Consider the following 18400-nt stretch of genomic DNA (forward strand, 5'->3'; position numbering starts at 1 on the left):
CAGAAAAAGAAAGAATCAACAGATGGAAGGAGAGAGAACAAAACACTACGAGGGAATTAAAAGAAGAGCTACCTAAAGGAAGAAACTGGAAATGGGAAAAATGGAAAGCATTAAATCGTTTAAGAACAGGAGTTGGACGATGCAAAACCACACTCAAGAAATGGAAAATATTAGGAGAAGACGACACAACCAACTGCAAATGTGGTGAAATACAGACAATGGGCCACCTACTACAATGCCCTCTAATAGGAACCACTTGTGACGAAAATGACCTATACCTGGCAAATGACAAAGCGGCAGCAGTCGCGGCTTTTTGGATGACCGAGATCTGAACGACACGAAAGAAGAAGAAGATATATTACGGCACTTGGGGTTATTACCCTCAACGCCAGATTTATATTATATTTTAGTTGTTTAATGTTTTTGGGCGCCCGCATATTAGGTTAATTAATTTTCATATACTATTGTACAATTTACAATTGATGTAATATATATATATCCCGTAACTGGTATAGTGCGGTGTTATATACCACTGCATTTTTTTTGTCCTTCATATCAATTATAATACTGATAATATTACATGGAGGTTACGTATACCTCTGTATGGAGGTAAAATATATATGAAAATATGGGTTTTTAAGGTTATGTTCACTATCATACCTTGTTATTGTTGATATAAAATGTTCAGCGGTATCTCACACCGCACTGTACTATTGGCGTAACATTTTTGTAATCAAATATATTTTTATGTTTTTTTTTGTATGATAAATATTTTACTTTAAACTTACACAATGAACACTGCCGGTCCATCTCAAATCTCTGTTACTAATCCGGACTTTGAAAATGTCATTTCAAAATTTTTAGAAGATAATGCTGAGGTCAGTGATGATGATACTTCCGAATTCATAGAAAGTGAACATGATTCTGAATCCGACCAGAATGCTGATGATATAATTGAAAGTGACGATGTAGAGTCTGATAGGTCTGATAATGATGAATCTACGCGCATTTCAAAATATTTTTATGGTAAAAATAAATATAAATGGTCAGCAGATGAATTTGTATCAAAAAAATACTCGGACTGCTCGTCATAATATTATTACGCAAATTCCTGGTTTACGTGGTCCTGTAAAAAACATGGGTGATACTGCAAATCCTTCAAATATTTGGAATACATTTTTTACTGATTCTATTATAAGTGAAATTTTGACCTGGACCAATGTAAAAATTGATAGTATCCGTGAAAAATATAAACAAATGTCAAGTTTTACAAAAAACGTTGACGAAATCGAGCTACGATCACTTTTTGGATTATTATTTTACACTGCTGTTTTTAAGTCAAACCATGAAAGTTCAGAACTTTTATTTGCTACTGATGGAACTGGTCGTGAGATATTTCGTTTAGTTATGAGTCAAAAAAGATTTTTATTTTTAATAAACTGTTTACGTTTTGATAATCCGAATACAAGAGACGAAAGGAAAGAAGAGAATCCCATTGCTGCTGTTTCTGAAATTTTTGATGAATTTATAAATAATTGTAAATTAAATTATTCGCTAAGCTCATGTGTTACAATAGATGAAATACTAATAAGCTTCCGTGGGAGGTGTAAATTTAAAATCTACATGCCAAATAAACCTGCAAAATACGGGATAAAATTAATGTGCTTAACCGATTCCCGAACTCATTATTTACATAATGCATATATTTATGCTGGTCAAAACACTGATGGAATTACACTAGACCCGGTGGAAAGAAAGTTTCCAAAACCTACTCAGGCATTTTTGAGATTGTCGAAACTAATAGAAGGGACAAATCGAAATATCACAGCAGATAATTGGTTTAGTTCCATTGAACTAGTCGAACATTTAAAAAAAAAGGGGGTTAACGTATGTTGGCACTCTAAGGAAAAATAAGAGAGAAATACCACCAGAATTTCTACCAAAAAAAAAAAGTATCGTAGGTACAACGACATACGGGTTTACTAAAGATTTAACACTTATGTCGCACGTGACTAAACCTAGTAAAGCAGTTATATTAATATCTTCTATGCACCATCTAAAAGAATTTGATGAAGATGTACAAAAGCCAGAAATTATTTCATATTACAATAGAACTAAGGGAGGTGTGGATTCATTAGATGAAAAATGATCGGTGTACTGTACCGGTCGTCGTACTCGCCGATGGCTATTGGCAATATTTTATCGTCTTTTAGATATCTCTAGTGTAAACTCATTTGTCTTACACAATTCATTCAAAAATAACCCTATATTATCAAGATCTGATTTTATGAAAAAACTTGCATTTGAGCTAGTGAAGCCTGAATTAGAACGAAGATACGAAAATAGTTGCATTTTGCGAGACATAAGATTTAGTATAGGAAGAGTTCTAGGAATGAGAAAAAATCTAAAAGACACGCCATTATATGAAGGTAAATTGAAAAAACAAAAAACTTGCCGCATATGTCCACCTAAACTAAAAAGGAAAACGACATTCCAATGCTACCTTTGTGGAGACCCCTTATGTCTACAATGCTGTAAAACAGTTTGTTCAAACTGTATGGGATGCTAAACAAATTAATTCCATGTTCTCATTTTTTAACATTTAAATTGTTACCAAGAAATGGTTATTTTTATTTTTAACTACTATTATATTAGTTATATTATTATACATTATATTCTGTTATTTATGTTTACTATTATATTTGAAGTTTCTTATATTTATTTTTGTTTTCAAAGGTTTAACATTTTGTTTATTTATTAAAATAAAACATTTTAATTGGAGTTTTGTCTTAAGTTATTTTTACCTAAAAAATGATTTTTTACGTTATTTTTTTTTTAAATATATATATATAATTTGTTATAGTTTCTTGAATTGTGTGGGAAACCCTCCCGCTTCCGTCCACAACATAATCCGCGAGTCGTTGCCGATAACCTTCGTAATCGTAGGATCGGTAACGGCGAAAACAATTTTAATATTATAATATAACAAAAATTAATTTAATAAAATTACACTCAAGAAATATAAAAATGCACACTGCAGACTGTAAAACGATTTCTGTCGTTTGTCATCGGTCGCAATAACAATTACAAATGAAATGAAATGAATAATATCGAATGAAAATGTATAATTATTTGTATATTGACAAAAATACGCGCTAAATAATATAATATGGTATTGATATTATCATGAAATATATATACGTACAACAAAACATACTATTTTGTATTATAGGGAATTAAAAATAATATTGTATAGTTAATAATATGTTTATAAATAAGTCGACAAACTTATAAAGTAATACGTGTCTGTAATTTGTTGTATTGTATTTTCATAATAATACAAATGTATTACTATTATTAAAATTTATAGTAATTATAGAAGTAGTATTGATACGTTTTAAAACACGTTCAATGCCGACATCGGATATGCTCCGACACTGGATACCGACGCGCCTGGCCGGTGTCGGAGCGTGTCCGACAAACGTTATATGTATTATTATAGTGGAATAAAATACTCGGCTTTGAGTGTATGACTATAATATTTGTGTTGGCTACTCAGTATATATTTTTAAATAAGTTGGTACAATTGATTTTTAGTTTCCGCCTTTTTGTTGATTGTGGGAAGGTTTTATCTATAACCATGTATTGATACAAAACACATGTTATTTTCTATCGTCCAATGCTATCAATATTCTTTTTTTTTCAGAAAAATGTAATAAATGCATCGACAAAACAATCTATACGTCAATATTTCCACAATTATTGTTCGTATGTTCATGTCGTATGTATCATAATAATTATATACATGATTAGGCGAACGTAGATTATTGAAATAATATGATAACAAATTCGTAATTCGTTAACACCCGACCTTATTTTTTTAAATTAACAAATTTAATTAACAATAATACAAATGGATCTTCCTCCTGGTCCATCTAGAGAGCGATCTCGAAGTCCTATATATAATAAAACAAAAAAAAAACTAAAATATTAACCGACGAAGAACTCTTATTACTTTTGGAAAATGATAAATGGTTATCATCGGAGGATGATTTTGATGGCAGTTCTGATGATAATTTTGAGGGCAGTTTGGTTGATGATTTCGATAACATGGCAGAAGTTGAAGAAGGTAATTCAAATAATGATTCTCATTATATGTATTTAGATAGTAGTACGATGAATGAGATGTCTGATAACTCTAATAATAGTCTTAGAAAAGAGCCTAACAATTATGAAACTTCCTGGTTATCTGATCCTGCAAATGCAAACTATATTCCATTTACAGCTACACCAGGTTTGAAATGTGTACCCGAAGGAAACGCACCTATTGATTATTTTAGATTATTAGTTACTGATAGTTTTTTTGATCTTCTTGTTGAGGAAACAAATGCATATGCACTTGATATTTTTTTAAATCAAACACACGAAAGTGCAAGAATAAATAATTGGGTAGATACCAACAGAAAAGAAATGGAAATTTTTATTGGCTTATTGTTTCATATGGGAACAATTAGATTAAGTAGATTGGAAGATTATTGGAAAACCAGTCGACTTTTCAACATTCCGTGTTTCCGTGAATACCTATATGAGTCGTAACAGATTCATGTTAATATTACGAGCATTGCATACGCTCGTTGCATTGCACTCGTAATCCGAAAGAAGGAGAACCTACTCCTCATAATAGGTTATATAAAATCCAGAGTGTTTTGAATTATTTTAATTCGAAAATGGAAGAAGTTTATGAACCGTCTAAAAATTTATTTATAGATGAATCTATGATTTTATGGCGTGGGCGTTTGGTATTTCGCCAATACATTAAAAACAAACGACACAAATATGGCGTAAAATCATATATGTTGACCGAACCCTGGGGTTTTATACATAGGGTTATGGTTTATTCTGGACAAGGTCATGATATATCTAATACTATGAGTCATACAGAGTATGTGGTTTTTAAACTTATGAATGGATTATTTTATGAAGGCCGATCACTATTTATGGACAACTATTATAATAGTGTCCATCTATCAGAACTGTTGTTAGAAAAAAAAACATTTGTCACAGGAACTCTACGATCAAACCGTAAAAACAACCCTAAAGATGTTATTGATAAAAAATTGAAAAAATGAGAGTCTATATATCGGTATACAAAAGAGGGTATTTTTGTCCTAAAATGGAAAGACAAGAGAGATGTTCTGATGATAAGTTCTGAATTTTCTCACTCAATGTGTGAAGTTAATTCTAGGACAGAAACCTATAATCGTAAAAAAATATAATGAAAATATGTCAGGAATAGATCGCCAGGATCAAATGGCATCATACTACCCCTGTGAAAGGAAATCCTTGAGGTGGTATAAAAAAATTGGTGTGCATTTTATGCACTTATTGTTAATAAATTCATATTTTCTATATAATAGAAACGTAAAAAAAATATCACTGTACGACTACAGGATCTCAGTTATTGAAAGTTTATTACCTAAAAAAGACAATAAAACACAGAAAAATTCTGAGGTGAAAAAAACCGAAGCACATTTACCCAAAAAAGTTGAAAAAAATGAAAAAAACAGATATTATAAAAAACTCTGTAAGGTTTGTGCTGATAAAAAAATACGAAAAGAAACTATACGAGGTGTGTTCAATAAATACCCAGACTAAAATTATTAAAAATTATATTTCAAATTAAATGGATCACCTTCAAAATAGTGTCCTTTAGCATCAATACAATGCTCCCAACGGTCTTGCCACTTTTTGAAACACCTTTGAATTTCATCTATAGGTATAGCCTTTAGCTCTTGTGTCGCGTTATGAATAGTTTCGTTAACGTCTTCAAATCTGTGGCCTTTGAGGGTACTTTTCAGTCTCGGAAACAAAAAAAAATCACAGGGAGCTAAGTCGGGTGAATATGGTGGATGAGGTACCACTGGTATATTTTTAGATGTCAAAAATTCACGTACGGAAAGTGCAGAATGCGCCGGTGCATTGTCGTGACTCGTGGTGCAAAAACCACGACTTTGATTTCCACGCTTCTGGTCTTTTACGGCGCACTTCCTCTCTTAATCTTTCTAATACTTGTTTATAGAACACTTGATTTATTGTCTGACCTGTAGGTGCAAACTCATAATGAACTAAACCAAAAAAATCAAAAAAAAACTATGAGCATTGCTTTGATGTTTGACCGGACCTGACAACATTTTTTTGGACGAGGTGAATTTGCGGTCTTCCATTGCGATGATTGGACCTTGGTTTCGGGATCATATCCATACACCCATGTTTCATCGCCCGTAATTATTGATTTGATAAAACTTGGGTCATTAGAAACCCGATTTTTTAGATCCAAACACACTTCAATGCGATGTTCCATTTGCTCCTCGGTTAACAATTTTGGCACTAATTTTGCGGACACTCTTTTCATACCCAATTCATCTGATAAAATCGAATGACAAGTACCAATTGATATGCCAACTTCATTAGCTACTTCTCTGACAGTTAATCTTCGGTCGGATCTAATTTTGTCTCGAACTAGAGAAATGATATCATTTGTTTTTGATGTTGATGGACGCCCAGGACGATGGTCATCTTCAATGGATATACGACCTTCTTTAAAACGTTTGAACCAGTCAAAAGTTACACAACGGCTTAGTGCAATATCTCCAAAAGCTAATTTTATTAATTCAAAACATTCCTTAGCATTTTTACCAATTTTGAAACAAAATTTAATACACGCGCGTTGCTCCGAAATATTATCCATTGTGAAATCGCGATTTTATACAAAACGACCAACTTCGAACGCGTATTGTCGATGACTGATTTGAGATAATGATAATTATTATATACTGCCGTCATAAGCGAAAACGCCGTAGGTCACCGAAAAACGATTTTGAGAAAAACGCGTTTTTGTATTTTGTATTTTCATAAAATCATAACACCTTGTACATTCTAATTATTTAAATATGATATATGGTTTCTTATGTAATTTTACCCAACGAATGCAATGAAACAATAATAAATATGATTAAATTAATAATTAACAAGATATTTTACTTTACTCGTTGTACCTTAGTATTGGTATAAACTTTTGCTACACTATTCAAAAGCAAGAATGCCGTAACTCGTAATTAACAATTTCTGATATGATAAAATTATTTATACATTTTAATTTTAAAGAATTCACAAAACAACAATATTATTTTTAAGTCAATTTATAAATAAAAAAAAATACTTTATAATACATAATTTTTATAATAATTAGCATGTTGGAATATTTTCCCAAAAAATTTTTCTGTTGGCTGGGAGAACTTGAGACAGATTTTGTAAGATACTATCGCGTTTTTCTTGTAAAACCCCTCGTGGTTTCGTTAATGAGGTTGGATGCGGCATTCCATTGATTTTCATAACATTTTTTCTTAAAAAGTCTAATTCTGAATATTCTTCATCGTAATCGTTTTTAGTGAACAATATAAATTTCCCACGTTTAACTTGAACAGATACTACATCTTTGAGTAAAACACGATTTGTTGATTTGATCAATTTTTGCTGAGCTTTATAATCCTTCCATAAAAAAAAGTCCGAGTGTTCCATTTTTTTAACAACAACTTTAGATTTATTTGCGTTGCCAATAGCAATGGCAAAATCATCAAAGTCATACGTTTTCTTTTGGTGTTTCAGTGACAGCTCGACCTGATGGTGAAAGTGATCCGCTGACATAAAAGTATGGCCCGGCTCAAAATAATTTAAAATTATTTCATTAGCACAGATTTCTTCGGAATTTATTATGTAAATAAGAAAACTAAATAAGCACCAATTTTTATTTTGGCTGCTACAATTGTCAAGCCAAATCGTCACTGTATTTGCATCTCGATTACTTAATAGAAACGCATAAAATGTGCTTATCAAATCTTCTTTATTGCGACCATTAATGCCTTCGTGCCAAATACAAGCGAATGGAAATAATTTAGATTTTTTCCCCAAAGGTACGAAACTTTCATGATACGCAACAATTCGTTTTGTGAATATAACCTTTTTAAAAGAATCGACACGAGGTAACATAATTACCTTCTGTAAGTCAACGGACAAATAAATATTTTTTTCGTCGAATCCCATGTCTGCTTGTTTTTTGTATAAATCTCTAGCTTTTTTAGTTTTGTTTATATGAGTTGTATAAATTGTACAAACATCACATTCGGGCAAAATTTGAGTTTTGTGTTCATGAATATTAAAGCTTTCGCAAAGTTCACATTCTTCATGACCTAACTGCGCGAATGAAATATTTTTTTCTTTTACCTTGCATCGATAATATTCATACGAAATATAATTACGGTCTAATTCAGGGAACTTTTCTATAAAATGTTGGTGCATAAAAGTTATAGTGACATCACTCGGTAAATAACGAATGTTTGGCGCGTGTTCACGGCGATAATGTGAAATTGTTGGATTAAATGATTCAATGTGATCCATAACTAAGGTTTCATATTTAAATTTATTAATTGCTGGATGTTTACCCCGTTTATCAGAAGTTGGTGTAATTTGACCTATGGGGGTTGAAACAAGAACATTAAGCACACGATCATTAGTCTTCTTAAATCCTAAAGTAGTTAAAAAAAAAGGCTTACAAACTTGCATTCGCACATCAAATTCATCAGATAAAAATAATTTCAAACTATTTAGTCTTTTACAATTTTCATTATTTTTATGTAATTTTACGTCAAAACGTTCGCAAGTATTTAAAATATAAGATTTTCTTTCCGACCAATTCATTTCCCAATACTGTTTATTTATTTCTATTCTGCGATTTTCCGTTATTTTTTGTGTACATTTGTTTCTACATTTATCATGTTCACACCCAGGTAAAATAGTATGTTTATATTTCGGGCATACGTAAACTGCGCCCAAATGATCTTTTTTTTTGTAAACTGCGCCCGAAATTTTATCTACGTTAAAAAGGTATAGTGTAAACTGCGCCCGAAATTTTATCTACGTTAAAAAGGTATAGTGTAAACTGCGCCCGAATTTTTATCTATGTTAAAAAGGTATAGTGTAAACTGCGCCCGACTTATAAACTTATTAAATTTTGACTTATTAAGGCTTTATGTTTGACGATTGTGTACTTTTACAAGTATATTATAGAAATTTTATTTTCGTCAAGAAATACCAACACGTTATCGAATATCTATATTGCAGTAATACTAAAACTGACAACTGATGGTTATCACTACTTCCGGTATAGTTCTGCTAGTTACTGTACCTATCGTATTCATTTTAATCAGTAAAGTCACGATGGCTGAACAATTCATGTCGCAGCGCGAAAAATGCTTAAAAATTATTTCTAATTTTAAATTTCGTAAAATTAATCGGCCTCTAAGTTCGGGTGAGGTTAAGTGGCGATGTACGGTCAAAACTTGCAGAGCATTTTTAAAAACAGTAGGGGATGACGACAGAATCACTGAACAAAGTTTAAACCATAACCACGAATCAATGAGTGATCAAAACCTTCAAAAGCAATTCGTGACTGGTGTCGTAAAACGCAAGGCGACTGAAGATATATGCACCAAACCAAGTAAAATATTTTGTAATGGTATTAAAAATATAGCAACGGAACATTTACAGGTGAGTGATGTACGTAATATTAAAAGAAATATATATAATGCTAGAAGAAAGATATTGCCTCCATTCCCGAAATCAATCGAAGAAATTCAATTAATTCTTGACGAACGCGGTGTTCAAACAAATAGAGATGAATTATTTTTATTAATAAACAACAAGGAATTGAAATATATTGTTTTCAGTTGCATTTCTAATTTAAAAGCTCTTGCACTATCAAAATGGTTGTACATGGATGGTACATTTTCATACTGCCCTAAATACTTCACACAAATGTTCACAATACATGGTTTTATCAACGGCTATTACATACCACTCGCCATATGTTTACTCTCCGATAAAAGTACAATATCATATACTAATTGTTTAAAATCTATTTTTGAATATAGTTTCCAAAATAATATTATTATATCACCATCTGATATTGTAATAGATTTCGAAAAAGCTATTCATTTTGCATGTAAAACAGTTTGGCCTCAGATAAAGATACACGGATGTCGCTTTCATTTAGCACAGTCTTGGAATAGAAGTATCCAACAAAATGGTTTAAGTAATGACTATAAAGATAAAAATAGTGATATTAGAAGATGGTTAGTTCAATGTTACGGTTTACCATTTCTAAGTCCAGGAAGTGTATCTGAGTATTTTGTAAATTATTTAATGAAATCAAAGCCTGATGACGAAAGAGTGACACGATTTGCGGATTATTTGGTAGACATATATATAAGTGAAGAAGCTCAGTATCCACCTGAAGTATGGGCTCAAGCATCAGCAGAGCCAACTTTAACCACAAATGCATGCGAGTCTTTTCATTCTCACTTTAATTCCAGCTTTTATACAACTCATCCAAATATTTTCATTTTTATAGAAAAATTAAAAGAAATTCAATTAGAAGTATATATTAAATTAAATAGTATAAATGAACCGTTTAAATTCCAAAACTCTAAAACCAAAAAAAAACGTGAAAATTTAGAAAAATTAATCAATAAATATAATAGTAATCAAATTTCAATTGATAAATATGTATCCACCATATGTTATTGTTTGTAATATTTATAATTATTTTAATTTTTTAAATTATATTTCATTTTTAATTCCAACTAATATGTTATAAAATATGACGTAATTATTTGTAATATTAATAATTATTTTATTTTTTTAAAACTATATATATTTTTAATTCCTAATATGTTATAACAATATGGCGTTACCTATTATTTGTAATATTTAAAATTATTTTAATTTTTTTAATTATATCTCATTTTTTATTATTCATATTATAAATTTGTGACGAATTAAATATTTTACCTGTAATTTTACCCGGGCGCAGTTTACATGTCACCTTTTTACACTTGATAAAAACTCGGGCGCAGTTTACATGGGTGATTTTGTGTTTACCTGTATCTTGGGCGCAGTTTACAATCGCCGTATATTTCATAAGCTCTATTTTTTTTTCTTTACGAGTTTTAGGAGACGTGTTATATTTCTTACGTTTTCTTATTTGGCCACGTTTGGTATAGGACTCATTTTCGGAATTGTTCGAAGTTGATGTATTGTCGTGAGCTGGATCGAAATTTTCAATTACGAATCCGTCATCAAAGTGCATGGGCAACGCTGCAATATCAATTATTTCATCAAGGTCATCTAATGTTTCAGTTGAATCTGTAATTGTATTAAGGAAGATGATATATTTCTGAAAGTTTGTTTTGAAATATTAAAAAACATAATTATAACCGATGCTTACTTGGTGAGGCAGGTACAACCAGAAGATTTGGATCGTAAAAAAAAGGTTCATCATTTTCATTATTCATTTTAAAAATTTAAAAATTATTACATTTGAACGTGGCTACGATACAATGTAAACTAAACTCCACCGTAGAAAAATAATTAAATATCGAATAAGTTTATTATAGATAAAATGTTCCGATAGTCGACTTGCTTTGCGATACGTAAACCGGTCCGTGTTACTAAGCCAAAATGCCGCCAATTAAAATTTGTACTATGTACCAAGATAAAATGCCGTATCTTCAATATTACTTACTGCGTTAATGCTTAGTATGGTGATTTTACGGCGTTATTACCTAGTAACCATGCATTTTTCTACGGTTTACGGCGTTTAAGTTATTTGATTATTGATTGTATTATATGTTTGGAGTAATATTTCAGACATACGGCATATTCATCTACACAAGCCGAATTTCACAATAATTTTTTGTTTATAACCTCATTTTTTATTTTTTTGGACTTACGGCGTTTTTGCTTATGACGGCAGTATACTGAAATAATGGTCATTATCTCTAGTTTATTTTGGTGCAATAACATTTCCGATAACATTAAATGTTTTTCTACAATAATTTTAGTCTGGGTATTTATTGAACACACCTCGTATATTACTGTGATCAATGTGAGGATGAACCAGGGTTATGCTTGGAACAATGCTTCAAAGAGTTTCACAAATAATCGTTATAATTTTGTTTAATTATTTTTTACTTTTATTTTTTTTGTTATTATTTTATTACTTATAGACGAAGGCTAGTCTGCTTTGCATTTGAAATGATTTATAATATTTATTTTGATATTTATATTGAGATCATATTATTATATTAATTTGTTAACTATTAGAATTGTTATTAAAACATTTTAAGTATTTGTTATGTGTCTTATCATTCGTTTTATCTTATATCAAAAAATAAAACCATCGTGTTTTAGATTCTAATAATAATTTACCTTTCATGATATCAAAATCTTTAAAATAATAATTATATATTTATATTGATAATTATACTAAAAATAAATATGTAAGTATAATATTATATGTATTATTATTTACAATTCAAAAAATAAATGCTTTAGCACATAGCGTATTGGATACGTGCCAACGTCGGCCATATGATGCATCGCCACACCGTATGGCCGGCGTCGTCACGTATCCGACGGCGTCCATGTTTTTCAAATATTAGCGTGGCGTGTAGCGTAATACGCCAGAATAATGTTGGCATTGAACGTGTTAATATTATGCGACCATATTATGGAAAGTTCCAGTATACCATAATTATCATTAATCAGTCATCACATGATGTTTAATTAATTTAAGGAGTTTTGTTATTTATTAATATTTTAGAAACAAAAATCATAAATATTGAATAAAACATAAGTAGGTATTGCAAACAATTCTCAAATGAGTTTCTACCTGTGGATAAATGATTTTTTAATTTAAACATTTTTTAAGTAGGCATGGAAATAGGTACCATATTCATTTCATAGTTATAGAATAAAATTGCATTATTATTTGCATATTATTTATTATAATTGACAATAAAATGATGTACAAGTCACTATAACCTCATATAGTTGTTCAAATTATAACTATAATTTTTTACTTATATAATTTTATATTTTATTCTACAGGAATCACGTTTCTTTGGAGTTTTTTTAATGTGGCAGCTGTTTCGTCACTGTACTAATATTATTAATTTTGTTTAAGAGGACGCCAAACCAGCGGAAATACCGTACAAAAAAATACCAATTTTGTTCCAATAATACGGCTTACTGAATGGTTTTAGAGCAAAATACCTTAATTAAAAGCTATAGAGGAGAGTTATATCCGGTGAAGTATAAGACTCGATTTTTGATATTTTAGTTTTTTATACCAATTATTCACAGGTAAAAAAGTGAAAACCAAAAACAAAAAAATGAAAAAAAGGTTTTATGGATTTTGAAATGAAATATTGAAATCGAGTCCTCTAATTATATATAAAACATACATAACAAAAACTTCAAAAACATTTAAACATAATATAGATATCTGATCATGAACAATATGCATAACATCTTTCTGATGTTGATTTATTGATCGAGCTATCATACTTTCGTACATCGTCATATCAGCTACTCCATACATCCATCATCGAGATAGATAACAATACTCATGACAAAATAAATAGGTATGATCACAACAAACTGAATTATGTACAGTCTGCGCATAACAGAGTGGGAGCCTTCCGCGTCTTTTGATTGGCTTATACTTTATGGCGCATTTTTTGTTTTTTTGATTGTAATAGCATTGTTCTATACTTTAATACATATTTGGTTTTCGTCTTTTTTCATTTGATATTAATTATTACCACGGTTCCGTGATTAATTTCTAATAATTGTTGTTCGAACATAGTTATTTGTTACAAGTTTAATTGTGGTAAAGTTATAAAATATGCCAGTTTGTATAGTTCCAAATTGTTTTAGTGGCAGTAAACGGAAAGGGTTGTATTGTGACCCAAAAATACATTTACATCGATTTCCTAAAGATGTTGGAATGAGAGCTTTGTGGGTGGAACAAATTCAACATGTATCAAATGTGATCAAAGAGATTAACTGTGATACTGGTAAATAATTTGTGTTTAAACTGAATTTAATAATGTTTTTATTAAGACCTGGAGCTTAATAATAAATCATTGAAGGATTGGGCCATATGAATTAAAATATTTTGTTTAAATTATTTAATGTTAAAAATTTAATTGTTACATTAATTAAATTAACCAATTTTATTTTAGCTGCCGTATGTTCTTTACATTTTTCTCTAAATTCTTACGAACAAAGAACCACAGTGCAAAATATGTTGGATTATTCTCCAAAATGTGGCAGAAAACTAAAACCTACTGCTATCCCTTGTTGGTTGGTCTTAATTTAACTTTGTGATTTTTGTATTAAGTTAACAATTAAAAATATAAATTATTTTTATTTTGTTGTTTATTTAGTGGCGAAAATCAACCATCTCCAATTAAAACTCCAGTTGGATTATTTTCTGTGACAGATTCAGCTGACGAATCTAACAAGTATATATTTAATATAACCACATAACCATTATAACCACAGAGAATAATATAATGTGGTACAACTTACAGTAAAAACTAATCATTTAAAATGTTGATATATACTTTATATATATTTTGCAATTGTTAAACCTGTATTTAGGTGAAAATTATTATGCCAGGTGGATTTGTTTGGTGTATCGGACACTATACCTGGTGTCAAATGCCTTGATAATAATGAGCCAGATATGTTTCAAAAGTATATTTTTCATAAATATTTTTATTTTGTCTTCTGTGATCTTTTTTAATCTTTATTTGCTTTTGTATTTGCATGAGGTGTAAACAACAACAAAATAAATGAATATCCCTATCATGACAAGTACTACTAGAACACTGAAACTTGCTCATTCTTGATAAAAAAATACTTGTTCTTGGTTCTTCAGGGATAGCTTCTTTTAAATAACCTGTTGGATTAAGAATTTGTGTTTGATATTGATAGATCATCCTGAATAATAATTAATTATTAGTTTTAACATTTTGTAACTGATAATATATTAAAATCATATATATGTTTTCTTATTGTTTTTATACTATTGTTATATGTTTTTTATGTAATATGTAGACTAATATTACTTACCTAACTAATTTGTATAGTTATATGTTATATTAATTTTAATTATGTTTATTGAATGTTCATACAACTCAGCATAAATCTTATATAAATGTATTGTATTTTTTAACTATGTTTTAGTTATATATGTGTATGTATACAATTTTTAAATTGTTAAACTAATTACCTTTAATAAATTATCTTTAGAATAAATAATGATTTTAAAAATTCTAAGAAAGAGAATAAAGAACTTATGGCAGAAAATCTTAAATTAAAAAATATAATTCAGATGAAAAATCAAAAAATTGAGTACTATAAACAGTTTGTTAATTTGGAAGATCAAAGATTCGAATCCCGTTTTAGTGACATTTTATCTAAATTATTTACTTGTACTCAAATTAATCAAATACTCCACCCGAGTAAAAAAGTTCCTAAATGGTTACCTGAAGACATATCTTCTGCGATTATATTGCGTAGTATTTCCCCAAAGGCGAACAGATATTTAAGGAATAAAAAACAGTTCCCATTACCAGGTGAGTTTTAACATGAATTGATTTTACGTAATGAAAACTATACAAATGAAATCTTTTAAAAAAATAGTATAATAATAATATAAAGTAAAAAAAATTGCATTACTATGCACTTTTAAAAAACTGAACAAATAAATTAAATATAAATAATAACCGTTGATAAAATTAAGACGATGGGCTTCAACTTTTGAAGTTGAACTGGGTATATTTGAAAGTGTATTAACTCTTATGAAAGCCAAAGGTAGTTTAATAATAATAATTTTTTATTTCACATTGACATTGTCCAACATAATTTGTAGCCTACTATTTTAAAATAACTAATTTACTTATTCAGGAACATTAATGACAGACAATGAAAGGATTACTGTTATTGCTTTTGACGTAACATATATTTCTAATAGAATATGTTACGATAAAAAAAAAATGAGCAGGTAATTGGTCCACATAGATGTGTGCAGAATGTTGTTGTACGAGTTATAGTCTTGAATGTTAAATACAATTACTATAATATATTAAACGATTAACCAAATATTAACATTAAATTTATATTTAGGTCTTGTAAGTAATTGGAAACAACCAATTTTTTATAATTATGATACCCATATGACTAAAGATCTACATTTCAAATGAAAATACGTCATTTAAACATCCAAATACAGGCAATTGTGTTCATGTTTTTGCAGATGTCCCACATCTCTTAAAATTGGCCAGAAATCATTTACTTGACAAGTTGTTTATCTAACAACATACAACAATAGGAACAATAAAATATTGTATGTTTTTTTTAGTGGGTTCATACTTCCTAATGAAAAGTATGTTGGTAAAGCAGTTTTCCAAAAACTTATATCAATTGATGCACGGAAATCAGATTATAAGTTGGCACCTAAATTGACTGAACGGCATATTGAAGTTCAAGGAACTTCCAGGATGAATGTCAAACTAACTGCTAATGTGTTTTCCGATACAGTTTCTAAAGCTCTTGCTTATCTTGGTACATTGACATATTGGTACATATACATAACTATATTGATACATTGAACTGGAAAGATGCAAGTATTTTAAAATATTCATAATTTAACTAATACAATTAACAAATTTATTTTCACTTAATAAAGGCTTCGGAATTGATTTCATTATTTAATAACTGGTTTGATCTTTTCAACACACAACACAAATTTGATGGAGGTGTTCCAAGTTTTAGACTTGATGAAGTCAATCAATATGAATTATTGAATAAAATGACCAGCTTTATTCAAGAAATGCGAGTACATGGAAAAAAAACACTGCTCCCTTTTCAAAAAAGTCAATACAAGAAATATTTTATGTTTTTGAAAATGAGTACCTAATAAAAAAATGTTATAATTATATAGGTATACTGGTATGTAATAATTCATTGAAAAACTTACTAGAAGATTTAAAAAGCAAATATGCTTTGCAATATATTATTACTAAAAGACTGAATCAAGATGTCATTGAGAACTTGTTTAGTTTTTTAAAAGGCATGGCTGGTTCTGCTAGTAATAATATAACAGCTCTTGACTTCAAATACAGGCAAGTCTAATTTTGATCTGTAAACATATTTTTAATAAACATTACCAAATAATTTAATTTAAGGTTGTTCATTTTGGGAAAGCACTCAGACTTTGTTTTCACTGAAAATACAAATTCTCAAGGAGATATGGAAAAGAGTCTGTTAAATGAAAGTGACTGTTTAACTAGCCTAATGTTGAACTCAAGTTTATTTGATAAAACTGATAATCCCAGTGAACATGATAATGAAATGGCCAATATAAAATCAAGTCCTGGTGTATCCAAGTCTTCAGTTTCAAAAGAATGTTTTGACTTACTGACCGAATTTGAAGTACGTATACAAACTAGTTATTCATTAAGTAAATTAAAACTAATTGTAGACTTGAGACATGCATTAATTAACATCTATTAATAAGTGTAATTTATACACATATTAGTTAAGTTATAATTAAAAAATAAAATAAATTATAAAACTAATCTGACAAATATTTATTCTTACCTTTTAGATGGAAAACAGCGAACCTTTCAATGAACTTGAACTAGATTGTGCCCAATATGTAGCTGGATATGTTGCTAACCGTTTTGCTAACAAATATCCCCAGAACTTATCACACAAATTGATGATAAAACTGTTAGTTGTTGGACTAGTTTTAGATCAAAGGGTGGTTTGAAAATGCCTTCTGACAATATGATGGAGGCTGTCAGAAAATTAGAAATAGAATTTCAAAAAGCTTCATCAAAATAACATAAACTATTATTGAAGCAGCTAGTGCTGCATTAACGTATAGGGTAAGATTATGCCTAGGGCTAGATAAAACTATAAAAGGGGCGGTCAGAGGGGGGCTATTTTTTTTAATTATAGCACTGTGGTGAATGTTTTAAATCTTAATACAACGGTGCACATAAGCGCAATTTGAGGGGGCTTGGAGGGCTAAGCCCCCTCAAAATCATTCATAGCCCCCCCACCAAAACGATTTATATAAATTCCCTTCCACCTTTATATATCTCAGGAAGCATACACATAGTACATGCATGAAAATTATAATAGCCCCCTCAAATTTAAAACTCAAATTGCGCCTATGATGGACAGTGGCGGATCTATGATTTTGTTTTGAGGGAAAGGGGAAATATTTTTTTACATTAGTACATATTTTTATACAAAAACACTTATATTAGTATACATGAGAGTGAACTAGAGACGTATTTGTGTCAGTTGGATAGTATTAATTTAGGACATTATGTCAACGATATTTTAGATTATATTAGTGGGTATATTGTAAGAGGTATACTAAATAAAATTATTTGTCCGGAATGCATTCATTAACTAA

The 18400-nt window shown here is 29.7% G+C and overlaps 2 protein-coding genes across 2 annotated transcripts; one reads left to right on the plus strand and one right to left on the minus strand.

The window, feature by feature from the left end:
• Positions 1 to 5946: 5946 nt before the first annotated feature.
• LOC132925651 (protein GVQW3-like) lies at positions 5947 to 6748 on the minus strand. The gene is made up of 2 exons (XM_060990025.1): positions 6187 to 6748; positions 5947 to 6125 (listed from the first exon to the last, which is right to left on the minus strand). Exons 1-2 carry the CDS (start codon positions 6746 to 6748, stop codon positions 5947 to 5949), a joined length of 741 nt encoding a protein of 246 aa, XP_060846008.1.
• Positions 6749 to 8829: 2081 nt separating this feature from the next.
• Positions 8830 to 17817, plus strand: LOC132925652 (uncharacterized). Its single transcript, XM_060990026.1, is given in 4 exon segments — positions 8830 to 8843; positions 17157 to 17403; positions 17579 to 17668; positions 17671 to 17817. Coding segments are annotated over 4 exon segments (498 nt in total).
• Positions 17818 to 18400: the final 583 nt, after the last annotated feature.

Source organism: Rhopalosiphum padi, chromosome 3, assembly GCF_020882245.1.
Source record: "Rhopalosiphum padi isolate XX-2018 chromosome 3, ASM2088224v1, whole genome shotgun sequence".
In the NCBI taxonomy this organism is placed as follows: domain Eukaryota; kingdom Metazoa; phylum Arthropoda; class Insecta; order Hemiptera; family Aphididae; genus Rhopalosiphum; species Rhopalosiphum padi.